Here is a 16,333-nt window from a genome sequence, read left to right as displayed (position 1 = left end):
GCTTCTCCCTCTCCCACTCCCCCTGCTTGTGTTCCCTCTCTCACTGTGTCTCTCTCTGTCAAATAAATAAATAAAATCTTTCAAAAAAAAAAAGAAACATTTACAAAGTTACCTTTGGACTAACTCACACACACACACATACACTATGTTTTCTAATAACGGTTAAGAGAAATAACAGCTAAAGTTTCTTCCTCACAAGAAAATAGATATGCACAGATAACAAATAAAGCCATTCATGTAGACACTTTGAAATCAGGTTAAATATACAAATATAAAACCAGGGAGTTTTCCCTCCACAGGAATCTTAAATGCAAGACAAACACCTTCAGATTTTACTTTATTTGGAAACTATCCAAATTCATTATTTTAATATTTAAAGACTGTTGTACTGTAGTGGAGACACATAAATATTATAATATACATTTAGAAATTAAATATAATAAAATCAACATGACACTGTGTAAAAACTCATGTACACTTCAAATAGGTCTGAATTCTGGGCCCTCGAACCCATCAGATCTCCCCCTGGAAACGGGTGAACCTCGCAGGGAGATCATCCACAGGGTACACGGTGGGACTGGTTTTCATTGTAGGAGGTCCATTTAGAAGCCTCCAGTCACAATGCCTGGCCAGCTCCACTGTAAATATTTTGAGAAGAATTTTTGCAAACTCCTTCCCTACACAGCTCCTCAGCCCTCCTCCAAATGGAATGAAGCTGAACCTGGATGCATCCTCCGGGTGAGGCAGCAGAAATCGGTCAGGGTTAAATTCGTCCTTGTTGGTGAAGATGTCTGCCACGTCATGAGTATCACAGATACTGTAGATAACATTCCAGCCCTTGGGAATCTGGTAGCCCTGCAAAAGATTATGAAGCCCCCAGGGCTGACAAACAGGAATCTTAACTTTCAACAACAAAAAAAGCCATCACTGATAACGGGAGGAATTATGAGTTGAAAAAAAGGGGTGTGAGGAGAGAGACAGGACAGACAGACCTTCAGACTACCGAAACACGTGTCCACATGGGAAAGGATAACGGTATCAAAAGCATAGGAAATGTAAGCCAATGCACAGGGAAGCCAAGGGGAGATTTAAAACCACAACAGAAGAAGTGTGTGTGTGGGGGGGGGGGGGGCGGTGGTGGCAGGAAGAGAACTTTTAACTTACATTTAATTCAAAAGTCTTCAGAGCAACCCGAAACCCTCCTGGAACTGGGGGATTCAGGCGAAGGGTCTCTTTAATAACACACCCGATGTATTTAAGCTGTTCCAAAATTTCCATGTCCAACTTGTTGTCTTGATTGCTCTTGCAAAGTAAACCCTATCAAAACAGTCATACAGAGGTGAACGGTTATTTTGCGCTCCAATAAAATCAGCCCAGCAGACGTAAACAGGGCTTAAGTGGCGGCTAGACCCAAAGGGCCCCATGATGGGAGAGGGTGAGGGGGAAACTGTGAGCAGCTAATGACCATTTGCCTCCACCCCTTGGCCCAAATCCACTATCTATTTACAATTCCAAGAGAATGCTGCTCCTCACTTAGAACCATCTAGATTCCCCCCCCCGCACCCCGCCCCCATCACCACCACCATCACCACCACTTAGGAGTCCCCCATTCATGCCCTTGGACACATAAATTCAAGAAAGTAGAATCTATCTGAAAATCTCCAACATACTGCAAAAAGTGGAGTAGGGGTAGGAATACAAGGATCAAGCCCTGCCTGAGTGGGACCACAGCTCAAAGTTCCTTCCTTTTTATTCACAAAGCTAATTTTCTCTCCCCACCGGCCCACCCACCCCTGAACCCTGCACTTTCCAAAATATTCAGAGAAGGCAGCACACTTACATTTGGCAAGTTGGCCAGGGAGCAGCTGAATTTCTTAAGCTAATAGGGAACCCCAGTGTCCCCCTACCTTACTCTTCAGCTCCTCTCGAACTTTCTGGAGAACATGGGGATAGAGCCCAAGGTAAGTAATCAGAGATGTGGCTGCACTAGCTGTGGTTTCATGTCCCCCGAAGAGGAGTTCCGTTGAAGACTGCTTTAGTGCCTAAGAATGGAATAAGACAAACTTTTTTTTTTACAGGTCTGCAGGCAATTTTACACAGCAGTTACTTAGAACTGAACTGAAGGTTCTGGAAAGAAGATGAGAAAGGGCTAAAAGTTTGCTGACAGAAAGCCAAGGAAAGTTACATTTTTTTAAAACAAAATGCATAGTCCCTTTAGTTCAGCTAGAGCAGGAAAGCCAGTAAAATCTCACTACACAAGGAATTCTTTAATGAAAGCCTTGGTTGTATTAAAATCGCCCAACATTCTTTATTTACATTTTGCAAATTCCAACCTTCCCTGTAAAATCTGGTCGGGCTAGGGGACGCTCCCTGTTCCGCTGCAGCCGCTCCCACGGCTCTCCGGACCCGGTGTCCCAACCTTCCGGGTCCCATCCCCGGTGTCTGGGCGGTCTGCCCACTCTGGAGGCCGGACGTGCGCTTTGGGGTAACCGCGCTTGGAAAGCCAGGGGACCAAATTCCGCAGCGCCCCTTCCTGAAGTCGCCACTCACCTGCATGTCCAGCCTCTCTCCCCTCTCCCACGAGTGCTCGATCAACAGCTGCAGCGCATCTTTGCAGCCGCCGCCCGCCTCGGCGGTCCGCAGCCCGCAGATCTTGGCGCGAATGTTCTCCTCTATGCGCGCGTGGATGAGGTTCCGCGCCTTCAAGCCCTGAGCGCAGAGAACGCACGGCAGTGAGCAGAGGCCGGGCCCCCGCGCCCCCGCGCCCCCTGCTTCTCACCCTGCACGCTCCCTCACCCGGTACAGCCCGCTGAAGGGCACGTCGATGGGCAACGAGAAGAGATTGCGGGTCATTTCCTCGAAGGCCTCCACCAGCTGCTGCTCGGCGTCCCCGCCGCTCGCCAGCCGGGGCTCACAGCCCAGCAGGATGCGCATGGCGATGCGGAACATGAGGCGCTTCACCTGGGGGTAGACCAGGAGGCCGCGCTCGCCGCGGCTCAGCCACTGTTCCAGGCAAGTGCCCACTTCCTCGGCTATCACCGGCACGTAGCACTGGAGCGCCTCGCGGCTGAAGGCCCGCATAATCACCTGAGCTCCGAGGAGTAAGAGTGTTAAAAACGCCCCCCTCGCCTGCCGGGATCCCCTTCCAGCCACCCCCACCCCCGCCAGACCCAAAGCACTTCCCGGCTAAAGGGGCCTTGAGCGGGTCACCTCATGCAGCTGGCGCTCGCCCGGCATCTATCTCCTAGAACCCCTCCAGCTGCTGGGGTCCGCCTTCCCGTCCAGGCCCCGCCACCCCCGCCCTCACCTTCTTGCGCTGCTTGTGAGAGGAGTCGTGTAGGTTGGAGAGGCAGCCGGAGCCCAGGATGGTGCGCACCGACGCGGGCCAGTGGACCGACACAAGCCGGTGCTCCCCGAGCAAGATGCGCCGCACGTTGTCGGCGCCCATCACCCGCACGGTGGGCCGCCCGAACAGATGCGTCTTGTAGATGAAGCCGTATTTCCTGCGCTTCATCTGCAGGAACTTCCTTCGCTGGGAGAGGAGAGCGGAGGAGAGAGGCGGGCGTGAGGGGGCGCCGGGGAGCGCCGCGCCTCGGGCTAGCCCGGGTCCCAGCCGTAGTCACCACCCTCTCGGGGACGCCTACCCCGGCTTCACGGAAGCCCGGAACCTACTCGGGCTCCTGAGAATCGTCCCGTCGCGCCCAAGCTCCCTTACCTGTAGCACCATCTGCAGTGTTTCCCCGAAGAAGGGGAAGCCCATAGTTCCGGGCGGCAAAGGGAGGGCGCAGCTGCGGTCGCGGCTGCTCACGCAGTACAGGTCCCAGAGCTTGAGCGCGGCCAGGAAGAGCAGCAGCGGTAGCACGAAGGTGCAGAGCGCACTGGCCAGCAGCGCCGGGAGCCCCATGGCGCGTCGCGGCCTCCCGCGCCACCTGCCGCCGCCGCCAGCGCTCCGAACCCCGCCGCGCGCCTGCTTTATAGGCGGCCCAGGTTGCTGCTCACGTTAGCTTGGTCAGACAAATTAATTCACCCGAAGTTCATCTTTAATTGCGGATTGGGCCCCTGGCTCCTCCCCCCGCGAGGCGCTGCCCAAAATCTTTAACCGTTTGTTCCACGCCGAGGCAGAGGCGGCACGGTGGCGGCTTCCCTCGGAGCGCGGCTCCTGGGGTGCGAGGCTACGAGCAGCCTGCCTCTCCCTTACAAGGTGTGCAGAGCTCCGAGACGGCGGCAGAGGCCGACCCGGGCTTCGGGGAGCGGGAACTCCAAGCTCTGGGCTTCCTGGCGGTCTCTTTGGAATCCCCAGCGCCGGGTCCGACGGGCGGTCCCAACCCGGAGCTGCCTTCAATGGCTTTCCATTTTCAGGCGCCGCGTGGGCTCCCTTCCACCTGCCGGGGAAGCAAAGGGAAGTGCATTCAGGAACCGACTAGCTGCCGGGTCCCACACTGGGGAAACTGAGGTCCAGAACGCAGAGCAAAGCGCAAACCCACTCCCCCCAAAGATCCCGCCGAAGAGCCCAGGGCCATGACCTAAGCGAGGGCTGGGCCGGGGGGGGAGGGGAGGGAGCGGGGGGAGGCGGGGAGAGTCAGACCTGATCCACAGATCATGGATCCCAGCGCCCCAAGCCCCTCAAGGAGGCCAGCACTCATGAAGTCCTGGAAGGTCCGACTTAAGGGTACAAGAGAGTCTCCAAGTCCCTCAGGACTTTAGGTGCAACCCTGCACAAGTCTGAGCGCCAACTCTGACGCCCCAGTGGGAGACCGCGGGGGCAATTCATCCACCTCGAGGCAGCCAGGGCTCTGCGAACCGGCTGCGGCCGGCCGGATTCCGAGGGCCCTGGGACTCACAGCCCCACCTAGGCAGAGGGCGAGAGGATCCTTAGACCTGGGCAGATAAGGATAAGGTGACAGAGATAGAAGAAGGAAAACCTGGGAGTCTGTACTCGGGGACTGGCTCCATCTCTACTTGCATGACCTTGAGCAAGTCACCACATATCCTTGCGCCTGTTTCCTTCTCCTTCATATGGAGGCGGTAATTCCCCGATCTGTCTACACCCCGGGGCAGTTGTGAGTTTTCGAAAGGGGCCCCTGGTTGCAAACACTTTTTCCCGGCTCCGCACATGCTAGATTGCTTCACCCGGATGACCTGGACTCGGGGCCCACGAGCCTCTCCCAGCCTCTCCCAGCTCCCACCCACCGAAGCCACCCAGGTGATTGGGGTGCTCTACCCTCAACCCGGCCTCTGCCGGCCCCTAATGCGAGTGTTGAGGGAAACCGTACTGGGAAGCGGGTCGGCTGTCCTTCGCCCAACTGCAGTCAGCTGCTACTGCAGCCAGTGCGGGGAGCTCGGACACTGCGGAAAGTGCACGTGCGCACCCCACTTCCCACCTGGCCGGCCCACACGCATCCTCGGTTGGAGCGCCGAACGCACCGGCGGCGCCGAAAACAAAACAGAATGAAGTACGTTTTTTAAAAACTAAACTCCCGCTCTTGCAGGAGCACGCCGCACGCCTTGGAAAGCGTCCCTTGGAAATGGAAAACTCTTTGATCCTAAGAGCTGTTAAATACGTGGCCCACCCGCGGTGGTCCCCAAAGCGGGCGGGATTGGAAAATGTCTGTGGAGGGGTAGGGACCGCGCAGTCCCCGCAGCGCTCCAAGCCGGAGTCGCCATAGGGCTTGCTTGGAACTCGGCCTTTCAGAGGCTCTAGGGAAGGGTCTCTCCCACTGTCATTTATTCTCACGATTCGGCGACTGTAAACGGTGCGGGCCAACTTCGGGGCACCGGCGGAAACTTGGCGAGACGCGCTAGAACTAATCTCAGAAATCCTGCTCCCGCCCCTTTCGAGACCTTGCTCCGGCCGGTGAGCAAAACCGGCGAGCGGGGGCGTGACCTGGGGCCCATTCCCAATCCTCTGGCCTGACCTGCCTGTGACCCCTGCAGGCCGGACCGTGACATCCGAGTGAACTCGGCAGGGCCACCTCGCCAAGTTCAGTGCGCGCCGGGTCACAAGATGAGTGGGGCCTGCGTGCTGGAAATTGCCGGGGGAGGCGGGGAGTTTTAATAAATCTGCCCATCGAGACCCGCGGGGGCGTCCGGCAGGAAAGGATTAAATGTGAGAGTGGAGATCATTAAAGAGCATCTTGAATGGAGGAAGGGGTCAATAAATTATCAGCCCGATAAGAACTTTGATTAGAGAACTTGCCAAGCTTTCTTGGGTGGTGGTGGGCGGGGAGGAGGATTGGTTCACTGGAAAACAAAATATTTCCAAGATGTTTACAAAACAGCCTCCCTGTTGCAAAGGGCTGGGGGTGGAGAGTAGTTTTCTGCTGGAGGAGGGGAGTGAGGACCCAGAGGTAGACTGGAGTCAGGTGAGCTCTGGCAGCAGAAGCACCCCTCCTCCACCTTTTCCCCTCCAACCCTTTCCTACCTCCTGAGCACTCACTCCCGTCTGGGGGCGCAGGGTTTTGTACCTGCTGTTTCCTCTGCTTGGGGAGCACCTTTCCCAGGTCACCGCTGGCTGGTTCCTTCCAAAGTTGAATGTCACCTCCTCACAGAAGTCTCCCCTTCCCACCCTGCAGGGTTCAGCCCCCAGGTACGGTGTCTTACAGACCTGTTTTATTCTCTCGAGAGCACTTAGCACCAGTCTGCATTCTGGTGCTCTTTGTTTGCTAGTTTATGGTCTATCTTCTTCCTAAGCATATGCGGTCCAGGAAGGCAAGAACCAGAATGCTCCTTCCTCAGAGAATCTGGAGCTACTAAATAAGAGTTCAGGTGTTCCCTGAAATTACTGAAAAGGGTATTATCAATGGGAAATTGGAGCTGCCCCTACTGGAGCTTATAGTTAGTACAGGTCCCAGAACAGGTAAACCAAGTCTCTTGGAACCACCTACACCATGGGGACTTCTGAAAACCTCCTCCCCATATTGCTCTTCTCTCCCCCATTCAGAATCAACCCCAAGCCCTGGTCCTCCTGCCCCCTCCCTGGTGGGAGCTTCTCAGCCCTGGTGTGGTCTCTGCAGCCTCAGGAGCACCCTGAGGGCAGGCCCCAATTCTGCCACTTTTGCTGGCTCCAGGGCCTGCCGAGCCCAGGGCCTGGCGCCGGGTCTGTGGTCAGCAGTGGGTGATGAATTGCCCTGGATGGGGGTTATGGCAGTGTCAGCCGAGCTCGGAAGGGCCCGCTGAGCTCTTGAGCTACCGACCCTGCGTGTGCCTGCTGCTTCCCCCTTTCCCTCTGGCCCCGGGGATCCACCTTAAGCATAAGGTCAGAAGGGCACCAGCTTCCTTCTGGTTCACTAAGGGGTCAGCTCAGGGCCTGGGCGGCAACTTCCCGGGCTCACCCATCATGTCCAGCTGACCAGTCTGAAGATGGGTGGCAGGTTGCACTGGGCTGTTGGGAATGGTGACGCTGGAGGCTCTTGGCTTTGATTTAAACCCTGGTGGAAACCTCTGTGTTGGAGTCCTTAAGCCAACCTAGGGATCACTATGAAAGGACAAAGGGCTGAGCCCTACATAGTGGCGACAGGCCCAGAGGCTGAAACAGGGAGTAAGTGATGAGGTGGAGGACAGCACTGGCCAAGGAGTCCAGGAGCCCATTGCTAGCTCCTCAGGGGAGTCTTCTGCCTGTTTCTCCTATGCAGTGGAGTAGGTGGAGGTAGTAAACTGGGAAGTTTTCTGCAGCCAACTATTACAGGGATAATTCTCAGTCCAGCTTTTGGGCTCTGCTCAGGAGGAAAGCTCTGGCATACTCTTGGGGGGGGGGTTCCCTGGGTATCCTCCAACCCCTACTACACCACACCTTCCCACCAGGGAGCAGCTGCCCAGCTAAGCCCTAGCCTCCTCACTCAACTGCTGCCAGGAAACTTTTTTCTTGGCCTTCCTGTTTTGGGTAGAAATATCCCAAACCTCTCTGATTATGTGTCAACCTCCCATGAAAATAATCCAACCTTAGAGACATCTCTCTGTGCCTATTCTCCCCTGTATATATGGGAAGATTAAACGCGTTCTTGAAGTAGGAATTTTTCTTTTACGAAGTCACCAGCGGAATCAATGATGTTGAGCCATTTAGAGCCCTGGAAGCGCCCAGAGTTCTGAGTATCCGCCGAGACTGAGACCAGCAGAGTGGCCTCAGCGCACCAAGCCGAGGTCAGCTGCCTGAGGGCCTTCCGCTGGGCGCCTTCTCGGTGTGTCTTACTATGGCCCAAAGCCAGGCCGGAGATGCGCTTCCTCTCAAGGGTTGCAGGTCCAGCCGCGTCCGCTGGGTCTCTGGCGCCGTCCACTCCTGCCCTAGCAATCCTCCCGGCCACCCCAAGATCCAGGCAACCTCCCGGGCTTGGCGCCGGAAGGCGAGGCCCCGCAACTCCTGGTGAAGATCTGTTCCCTTCATCTCTGCCTGGAGATACTGGGAAAGGCTTAAGAGGCTAGGCTCACGACCCTTCCTTCCTCGGGGCGCAGAGCGCAGGAGGAACCTTCCCGCCGGCCTGGGCGCTTCTGCGGGGCGCCGTTGCTCCGGCCCGCGCTCCTCCTCCCTCAGAGTCTGGCAGAGAGCTGCATTCGGTGACCGTTTGTTGAACGAGCGCCCGACCTGGCACTAAGAAACCGCAGATGGGCGGCGCTGACAGCGCGCCTCCGCCACTGGCCAAGTCCTGTCCCAAAGCGCAGCGGGTCAGAGGCGTAGCCCATCTCGCGCTGCCGAAGGCGCGAGCGGGTGGAAGAAAAGCCGCAGCCCGTCCGCCGGGTGCACGATGGGCACGGTCTGCATGGCGGGGAAGGCAGGCGTGGCCAGTTCCCAGCGCGCCGTGCGCACCAGCTCCACCGCCAGCAGCTGGAGCACCGCCTGTGCCAGCTCCTGGCCGAGACAGCTGCGCGCTCCGCCGCCGAAGGGGATGTAATGGAAGCGGCCGGAGGCGCCCCGCGCATCCTCGCCCGCCGCGCCAAAGCGCTCGGGGTCGAAGCCCTCGGGCGGGCTGCGGTACACCGCGGCCGTCTCGTGCGTGTCCCGGATGCTATACATCACGCTCCAGCCCTTGGGGATCTGGTAGCCCTGCGGGGAAGTGAGGAGACCCGCCTGACTACGAGGCGCTTGGAATCGGGTCCTGAACCCACCTTCCACCTCGGGGGCTGCAGGAACGCACGCCTAACCCGCAAGCTAGGAGAACGCTCTGCGTTCCAATTTCAGCTCCTTCTCTGGTGAGGTGTGTGACCTAAGGCTGGATAATCAAGCTCTCTGACCTTCAGTTTCTTAATTGATAAAATAAGAACAAAAATGCCCGTTTTGTTGTCTTGAGACTAGAATAACGGTCTGGCATATATATTAATGATCACTAAATGTGATCTATTGTTGTTTGTGTTTCAGTGTTTTTTTGTCTTTTTTTCTTCTGACATTAGATCAAGAGACCTAAGTTCTAGTTTTGCACCCACCCTCCGCGTGGGCGGGAACAACACAAAGGACAGGGACCCTCATTCCTCTATGGTCAGCTCAATTATAAAGCTCTTCTTGGCACTGAACTGAAACTGACACTCTAACACCAACACCCCCATCCATTCGTTGTACAATAATATTTAGGTCTGGCAGCCACACTTTAAGAAGACGCACATGGGAATTAAAACCAGGCATCCTTAAAATGTTGGAAGGCAGCTTTCATGTTTCCTATACCCACCTTCAGGTTTTTCCACTATTCTACTTTTTGATGTCTTCCAACCCTCCCCCCCCCCATTATCCTGTTTCCCTAGCCTAAACAAGGAGCACGCTCTCTCTCTCACCTCTCTAGGCCTCAGTTTTCCCATCTGTAAACTGGAGGATGGCTCCCTCTCTGCTCCCCCTAGTGGACCTGTGCTCCCCTTCCTCTGTTTCCCTTAGACTGTAGAATGAAGTCTGAATTCCAAGATGCAGCTTCCAAGACACTTCTAAACACCTCACTAAATCCACCCACCTTTATCTTGATGGTCCCCTTTAGGCTGGTGTGCTGTCCCCAACCTAACCCTTCACTGCTCCATGTCAAATGTCAGCCCCTAAAATGTCTCGGTGTTATTCAGCACTAACGACCACTATCTTCCTCACACCAGTTTGGGATGAAACTATCGGTCCTGGCCTCCTTTCTCCCCGCCACCAACTCCTCCAGGGTAGAGGACCCCCGGTACCACAGATGTTCGTTCACTGTGTAAAGTAAGGCTCCGGGAAGGAGGTGCCCAGTCTCTGCCTGCAGTGACAGCCATTCAGGCAAACACCCTCAGTTTGGCAAAGAAGGGCTCCACTCTCTGACGTTGCCACTGTGTCTCACAGCCCTGGCATCACCTGACTGACGTGTCAGACCTGGAAGGGACCAAGACAACGTCCTTCCAGAGAGTAAACTGAGATCCAGAGTGAGGAGGGAATTGCCCAAGGTCTTATAGATGGAGACAAGCCGGGGTAACAATGACGGGTCGCTTGAGCTTGTGAGGAAGTAGGGGAGTGGCGTACGGGACACGGGGGGGGGGGAGGCTCTCCTTGTTCCCCACCCGCACTCACTGGCTAAGGGGGTGGGGGTGCTGCGCGGAGAAAAGTATGTTTTTATTCTCAAACTCAGGTCTAGGGCGCCTGGGTGGCTCAGTCGGTTAAGCGTCTGCCTTCCGCTCAGGTCACGATCCCAGAGTCCCCGGGATTGAGCCCCGCGTAGGGCTCCGTGCTCAGCGGAGAGTCCTCTTCTCCCTCTGCCACTCACTCTGCTCGTGCTCTCTCTCCCTCCCTCAATCGAATAAATAAAATCAAAAACAAATAAACCTCAGTTCTCATTGAATTGACTGACCCTCACCGCTGCCGAAAGCCTTCTTAGCCTTGTCGGCTCGCCAGGCGCCAGGCATTGCGTCCCTCAACCGTGTATCCGGGGGCGAATGGGACTGAGCTCAGCCCATTTCATGGGCGGAGGCGACCTCGCCGTCCTAATCCCCCGGCCCCGCCCTCCCCGCGGCAGGTGGCGGGGGCCGGGCGCGCGCACTTACGTCGAGCTCGAAGGTGCGCAGCGCGGTGCGGTAGCCCCCGGACACCGGCGGCAGGAGGCGCAGCACCTCCTTGACCACGCAGTCGATGTAGCGCAGACGGCCCAGCGCCGCGAGGCTGAGGTCGGGCTCGCAGCCGCAGTCGGGCCGGGGCCCCTCGCCGCCCCCCGCGGCCCCCGCCGCGCAGCCGCACGCGCGCCCCAGTCCCTGCGCCGCCAGCTCCTGCCGGATCTTGGCGACGGCCGCCGGGTGCTGCAGGAGCAGCAGTACGAGGGACGTGCTGGCGCTGGCCGTGGTGAGGAAGGCGGCGAAGAGGAGCTCCACAGCCGTCTCCTGCAAGACAGCCGAGGCGGCGCTGAGTCTGCGGCAGCGGGCCCCGGCCGCAAGGCCTCGCGGCCCCATGGCTGCGAAGCAAAGGGCCCAAATTTACCGGTGCGCGGAAGCCAGAGTGGCGGCTCCGTGCACGGGCCCGGGGTCGATCGAATCCCAAGTCAGCCACTCGAGAAAGCCACATACAGCCACGACCAAAGCCAGGATCTTTGTAAGGGCTCCCAGAGACAGCGCTAGGAGCTTACTCTGTATGCGGTTCTTAGTGCTTTACCTGTATTAACTCCTTCGATTCTCATCCCAATCCTCTGAGGCACAATTACTGCCCTCGTTTTACAGGGGTGGAAACTGAGGCTCCAAGAGGAGCTGGGCGGGGGGGGGGGGGGGGGCGGGTGTCCCAGCAGTCGGGCTCGGGGGTCCAGTGCTCCTAACCACCTGGTGGTGCCGCCTGCAACCCTTGCTGGGCGTCCTGACCGTGACCTGGGATGGGGGTAGGTGGACGAGGAAGGCACCTGCAGCAGCGGCGCCAGCCTCCAAGCAAAGGCGGCAGCATGGCCTCCTCCTCCCGCTTAGTGGAGTGGTCCAGGGAATGATTAAACCTCTTCCCGGTCTGCACTGACCAAGAAGGACAGAGGAGGGGCCTGGTGGCTTCATCCTCCAAGCACTAGCTCTCACCCTCACTGCCTCCCTCTGCCCTCCCAGCTCCTGGTGGCACCCACAGTTTGTGTTTCTATATTGATTTGTGTGATCGTAGGATGAATGTGTACCCCTCCCCTCTGGCACCTCCAGGGCAGGGGCTGTGTTTTGCTCAGGGCTATATCCTCAGTCCCCTCATAGAGCCTGATACCAAACAGATACATCATAATGTCTCTGGAATGAATGACCTGGTCCAAGTATAACTGCCTGCCCTGGACAACATGGGAGCCCCAACGTCCTTCCTGGCTAGGCCTCGTCTGCCTGGCCTGTCCCTGAGGCCCAGACCAGAACTGGAGATTCCTGACCTGGAGGGTGTTGTCATCTCCTCCCCAGCCCTTTCAAGCACTCCCCTTCACAGCCGAGAACTGTTCCTATCCAGGGGCTCTCCCAGGACTCATGAGCTCATCTACTTTAACCCCCTGGATTCTTCCAGATCTCATAATCACCCAGGAGTCAGGATAAAGACTATTAGACCCATACTCAAAGAAGAAACTAAGGCTGAGCCCCACCCTTCATGGCTCTTGGAAAATGGGATATTAAGGCCCAGAGAAAGGCTGAGAGTTCCTTTTGGAAGGGTTGAAGTTTTCCCATTTCTAACCTTCCCCAGCCTCTCCACTCCTTTTTGGGTTCTCCAGCAGGTCCCGGGAGCCATTCCAAAGTGGTTCTCCTTTTTTCCACTGCCTGTGCTCTACACATAAATGGGGAGGGGCTCTAATTCTCAGGGGAGACCTCAGTGGCAAAACAGAGGTTAAAGGTCCCAGGTGACAAGATGGCTCATGGAAGGACAGTGTCCATTTTGGGAAGAAGAGGGAGCTTCAAGGAGGATGTGGAGCTTGATCCTGAACCCTTAGGGTCTATAGGGAAAAGGAGTGGATAGGGCCTCATATGCAGGGGGGACAGCAGAGGCAAAGGCATGGAGTGACAGAGAAGGGGGGGAAGCAGAGCTGTTTGTGGCCAGAACCTGTAAACAAGGGCCTCGGATTCATGTCTTCCACACTTTCCTCAAGTGGGGCCGAACAGGACCCTGCTGGGGGCAGGATGCAGCACCTGTATGGAGACCTGCTAGGAATGCAAAAGGAGGAAACGTAGAACCTTCCCACCACCTACCTTCAGCTCCTGCACTGAGAGCTCCTGGCCCTGCTCCCTAGTGCTGTGGATAATCATGTCGAGGGCATCACCTGGCTCTGCAGCCTTGTCTTCACGAAGCTTTTCTGCAATAGCCTCCTCCAGGTACCGATGCAGTTGATCTCGTGCTCGGATGCCCTGATGCATGGGGAGAAAAGGTAGGTGGGGCAGGAAGGCTGAGGGGGCTAGGCCTGTACACCTACCCCCCAGATCTTCCTGGGGCTGTCCTGGCTCTGCTGAGATCCAGGTGTCAGGCTTCTCAACTCAGCTCCATGTCTGGCACATAGTAGTGGCTCAGTGAATGCTCAAGAACTTATCCACTATCTCTACACCTAATTCTCTCTTGATTATCACATTCCACCTTTGAGACAAAGCAAGCAGTTACTGTCACCCTAAGAGGATGCTGAGGCTCAGAGGGGTCAAGCAATTGCCCAGAGTCACACAGCTCTGAGTGCCCAGGCCTGGCACAGAGTCTAGTCAGGTGGAGTCAGCCCATTGCCCTTTCCCTGCACTAGACTCAGGCAGGGGCAGTGGGCACCAGTGTAGAGAGGAAGGCACACTTTGTTGCATCCAGAAAAGCTCTGGCTTAGAGAGCACTCCCGGATGTTCTAAGCATTAGCCTCTGTAAGCTGGTAGGCAAGAGGGTGGAAGTTCAGGGAGCAAGCATAGCGAAAGCATCTGACCACTTGGGTTTTGAGATCATAGGAAATCAGGTTCAAATCCTGCCTCTGCCCCTACTAGCTGTGTGATCTTGGGTAAGTCACTTAACCTTTCTGAGCTTCAGTTTCCTCACCAATAAAAGAACACTTTGCAGGCTGAGAGGATTAACTCAGAAAATATATTTAAGGCGATCAGCCTAAGGCATGTCCCTTCATACATAACTGTTATTTTTATTCGGGTGAGGAAAACCAAGGCATTGGTACAGTGAGAAGCCCCAGCTCACAGACAAAGAAGAGGCAAATGCAGCCTCCTAGTTGCTCTCTGGGCCTGGCCCATCGCTCTGAAGTCTGAAGAAGCAGCGGTTCTCTGATCTGGAAACTAGTATGCCCGGAGGCACAGACGGGGAGCCGGTACCCATTCCTCTCCAACCCAGTCTAGGAGGCGCTTGTGCTCCCATCGGTTCCGCTGCCATCTGGGCTTCCCAAGAGGCTGGAGGCCGGGCCAAGGGGCAGCATTCCGGGGTTCGAGCCTCACTGGTTGGGCGGCCGCCACCCGGACCCAAAGTCAGGAAGCCAGCTACTGGTGGGTCTGGCGCGCATCCCTGGAGGCTTGGCCCAGAGAGGATCTGCGCCCCGCCCTCCCCCCCCCCCCGTCACAAAGCGAGTGAGGACAGAGGTCAGCCCCGACACCCACAGCCACACCACGCCACCTCCCCACCCTGGGCCATCCTCGCTCCCCCCGGAGGTGAGGCGTGAGGCGCGCCGAGGGAGCCTTGTTTTCGCCTGGAAGACCCGTCCACGTTGGGGATCCCCAAGACGAAGGTCCGAGGCCAGAGTGCCAGTACCTTGCGCAGGCCGCTGAAGGGAACGTCCAGGGGCAGCGAGAAGAGGTTCTCTACGAACTGCTCGAAGGTCCGGGCCAGCGCGGCGCACTGTACGTCGTCCAGCCGTAGGCCCAGTAGGATGCGCGCAGCCATGCGAAAGGTGAGTGCCTTGGCAGCCTGGTAGACAGCAACGGGCCGGCGAGCCGCGCACCAGGAGCGCACCTCGCGCCGCAGTGCCCCTTGCAGGCGGGGCACGAAGCGCTGCAGAGCCCCGCGGCTAAACACACGCGCCAGGACCTGTGGGGAGCCCGCGGGGTCAGCCCTGGCCGCGGCCCGTCCGGCTTCCTCTGCTCAGCGATTCCGGAGGAGCCAGAAGGCCAGTTTCGGTCCCCTTCTCAGCGGCCCGGACCTAAATGGGTTGGCTTTTGTACTCGCCATTCCCTCTAGATATCTGATGTATACAGTCCCTCCCATCCATCCAGGCTCCAGATGCCACCTCTTCCAGGAAGTCGTCCCCGGTCCCTCTCCAAGTCTGACTTTCCACCATTCTGGTATCAGAATCACACACAGGAGATTGGCGATGAAAGGTCCCTTAAGGCCCAGTCCCGGCTTTATAAACCAAAGCGGGGGAAAAAGGTAAGGGACTGGCCCAAAGCCACCACTGTTTAGCCAGGGGTCCCTGCCAGCAGCTTCAAAGTGTGCCCCTAAAACCTAGGCCCAGCCTGGGCAACAACAGGTGCCCAGGAACCGCATGTCTGACGTCCCAACGGCCCCTTTGTTTTTAGCTCACCTTGCGCCGCTGCCGGTGCGGCTCCCCAACCGCGCCAAGCAGCGTGTGCGAGCCCAGTAGGATGTGCGCGCTCTGCGGCCACTGGCTGCGCACAAGGCGGTGCTCGCCCAGCAGGATTGTGCGCACGTTCTCGGCGCCGCTCACGCGGATCACCGGCCGGCCCAGCAGGTGCGTCTTGAACACTGTCCCATAGCGCTCCCGACGGGAGCTGTGGAAGCGAGAGCCCTGCGAGCGAGGCGGAGGGAGGCTGGAGCCGCTGGGCCTCGGCCGGGGGTCTGGCCCAGGCCTCCCAACCGCCCCTTGCTAACGACTCCCTGCTCCAGGCTGGCGCGTCGCTATACAAAACCGAGTCTCAAATGGGCCTCGAGACTACCCCATGGAAATGTAGATGCCCCTGTTCCAATTGGTGAGATGAGACTGAGGCTCAGAATGGGGGCGTGAGCGCCTGAGAAGTGCCTCTGATTCCTGATTCTGTGCTTGCAGGGTATAGGGCGAATGCTTCTCCGAACCCCTCTGTTCACCCTGGCGTTGTGTCGGGTCGTGTTTTTAAGTTGCGCTGGGGAGAACTCCGGCGACAAACCGTCCCTTCAAGGGAGCAGTTGAGCAAAGGCGAGGGCTGTGTATGCTCTCCGGGCCCCTGGGCGACAGGATGAGGCCGACTAGGAACCTGGGGACACTGTGAGCGCCGAGGGTCCAGTGGGAGTCAGGGAGGAAGGGGCCGTGTTGGGGTGTGAGCTACTCACCTGAACTAGCCAGTGCAGCGTTTCGCCGAAGAAGGGCCAGCCCATGGAACCCTTGGGCAGGGGCAGGGCGGAGGCCCGGTCCCGGCTCAGCGTCCAGCGGAGCGTCCAGAGGTGCTGGGCCAGGCTGAGCAGCAGGCCGGCACCCAGGAGAGCGGTGCCCGCGGCCCCCAGCACCGACAGGCAGCTCAGCCCCCAGGGGAACAT

General features: G+C 57.4%; 2 protein-coding genes across 4 annotated transcripts; both read right to left on the bottom strand.

Annotated features, from left to right (window-relative positions):
- Positions 1–326: 326 nt before the first annotated feature.
- Positions 327–13,219, bottom strand: LOC113923322 (cytochrome P450 26A1). Of its 3 annotated transcripts, none has more exons than XM_027595852.1 (8): positions 13,096–13,219; positions 3,716–4,382; positions 3,308–3,532; positions 2,797–3,087; positions 2,551–2,709; positions 1,908–2,042; positions 1,165–1,317; positions 327–855 (listed from the first exon to the last, which is right to left on the bottom strand). In XM_027595852.1, the coding sequence occupies exons 2-8, from the start codon at positions 3,902–3,904 to the stop codon at positions 514–516; spliced, it is 1,494 nt and encodes a 497-aa protein (XP_027451653.1). In that variant the 5' UTR covers positions 3,905–4,382; positions 13,096–13,219; the 3' UTR covers positions 327–513. The 3 variants fall into 3 exon arrangements, with proteins under 3 accessions (XP_027451653.1, XP_027451652.1, XP_027451655.1); XM_027595851.1 differs by lacking the exon at positions 13,096–13,219 and adding an exon at positions 10,969–11,093; XM_027595854.1 differs by lacking the exon at positions 13,096–13,219 and adding an exon at positions 10,776–10,835.
- On the bottom strand, positions 7,859–16,333 carry LOC113923341 (cytochrome P450 26C1). Its single transcript, XM_027595855.1, has 6 exons — positions 16,130–16,333; positions 15,387–15,611; positions 14,618–14,893; positions 13,096–13,251; positions 10,969–11,298; positions 7,859–9,034 (listed from the first exon to the last, which is right to left on the bottom strand). Exons 1-6 carry the CDS (start codon positions 16,331–16,333, stop codon positions 8,657–8,659), a joined length of 1,569 nt encoding a protein of 522 aa, XP_027451656.1. The 3' UTR covers positions 7,859–8,656.

The sequence above is a fragment of the Zalophus californianus genome, chromosome 15 (assembly GCF_009762305.2).
Source record: "Zalophus californianus isolate mZalCal1 chromosome 15, mZalCal1.pri.v2, whole genome shotgun sequence".
Lineage (NCBI taxonomy): Eukaryota > Metazoa > Chordata > Mammalia > Carnivora > Otariidae > Zalophus > Zalophus californianus.
This window is presented reverse-complemented; position numbering and strand designations above follow the sequence as displayed.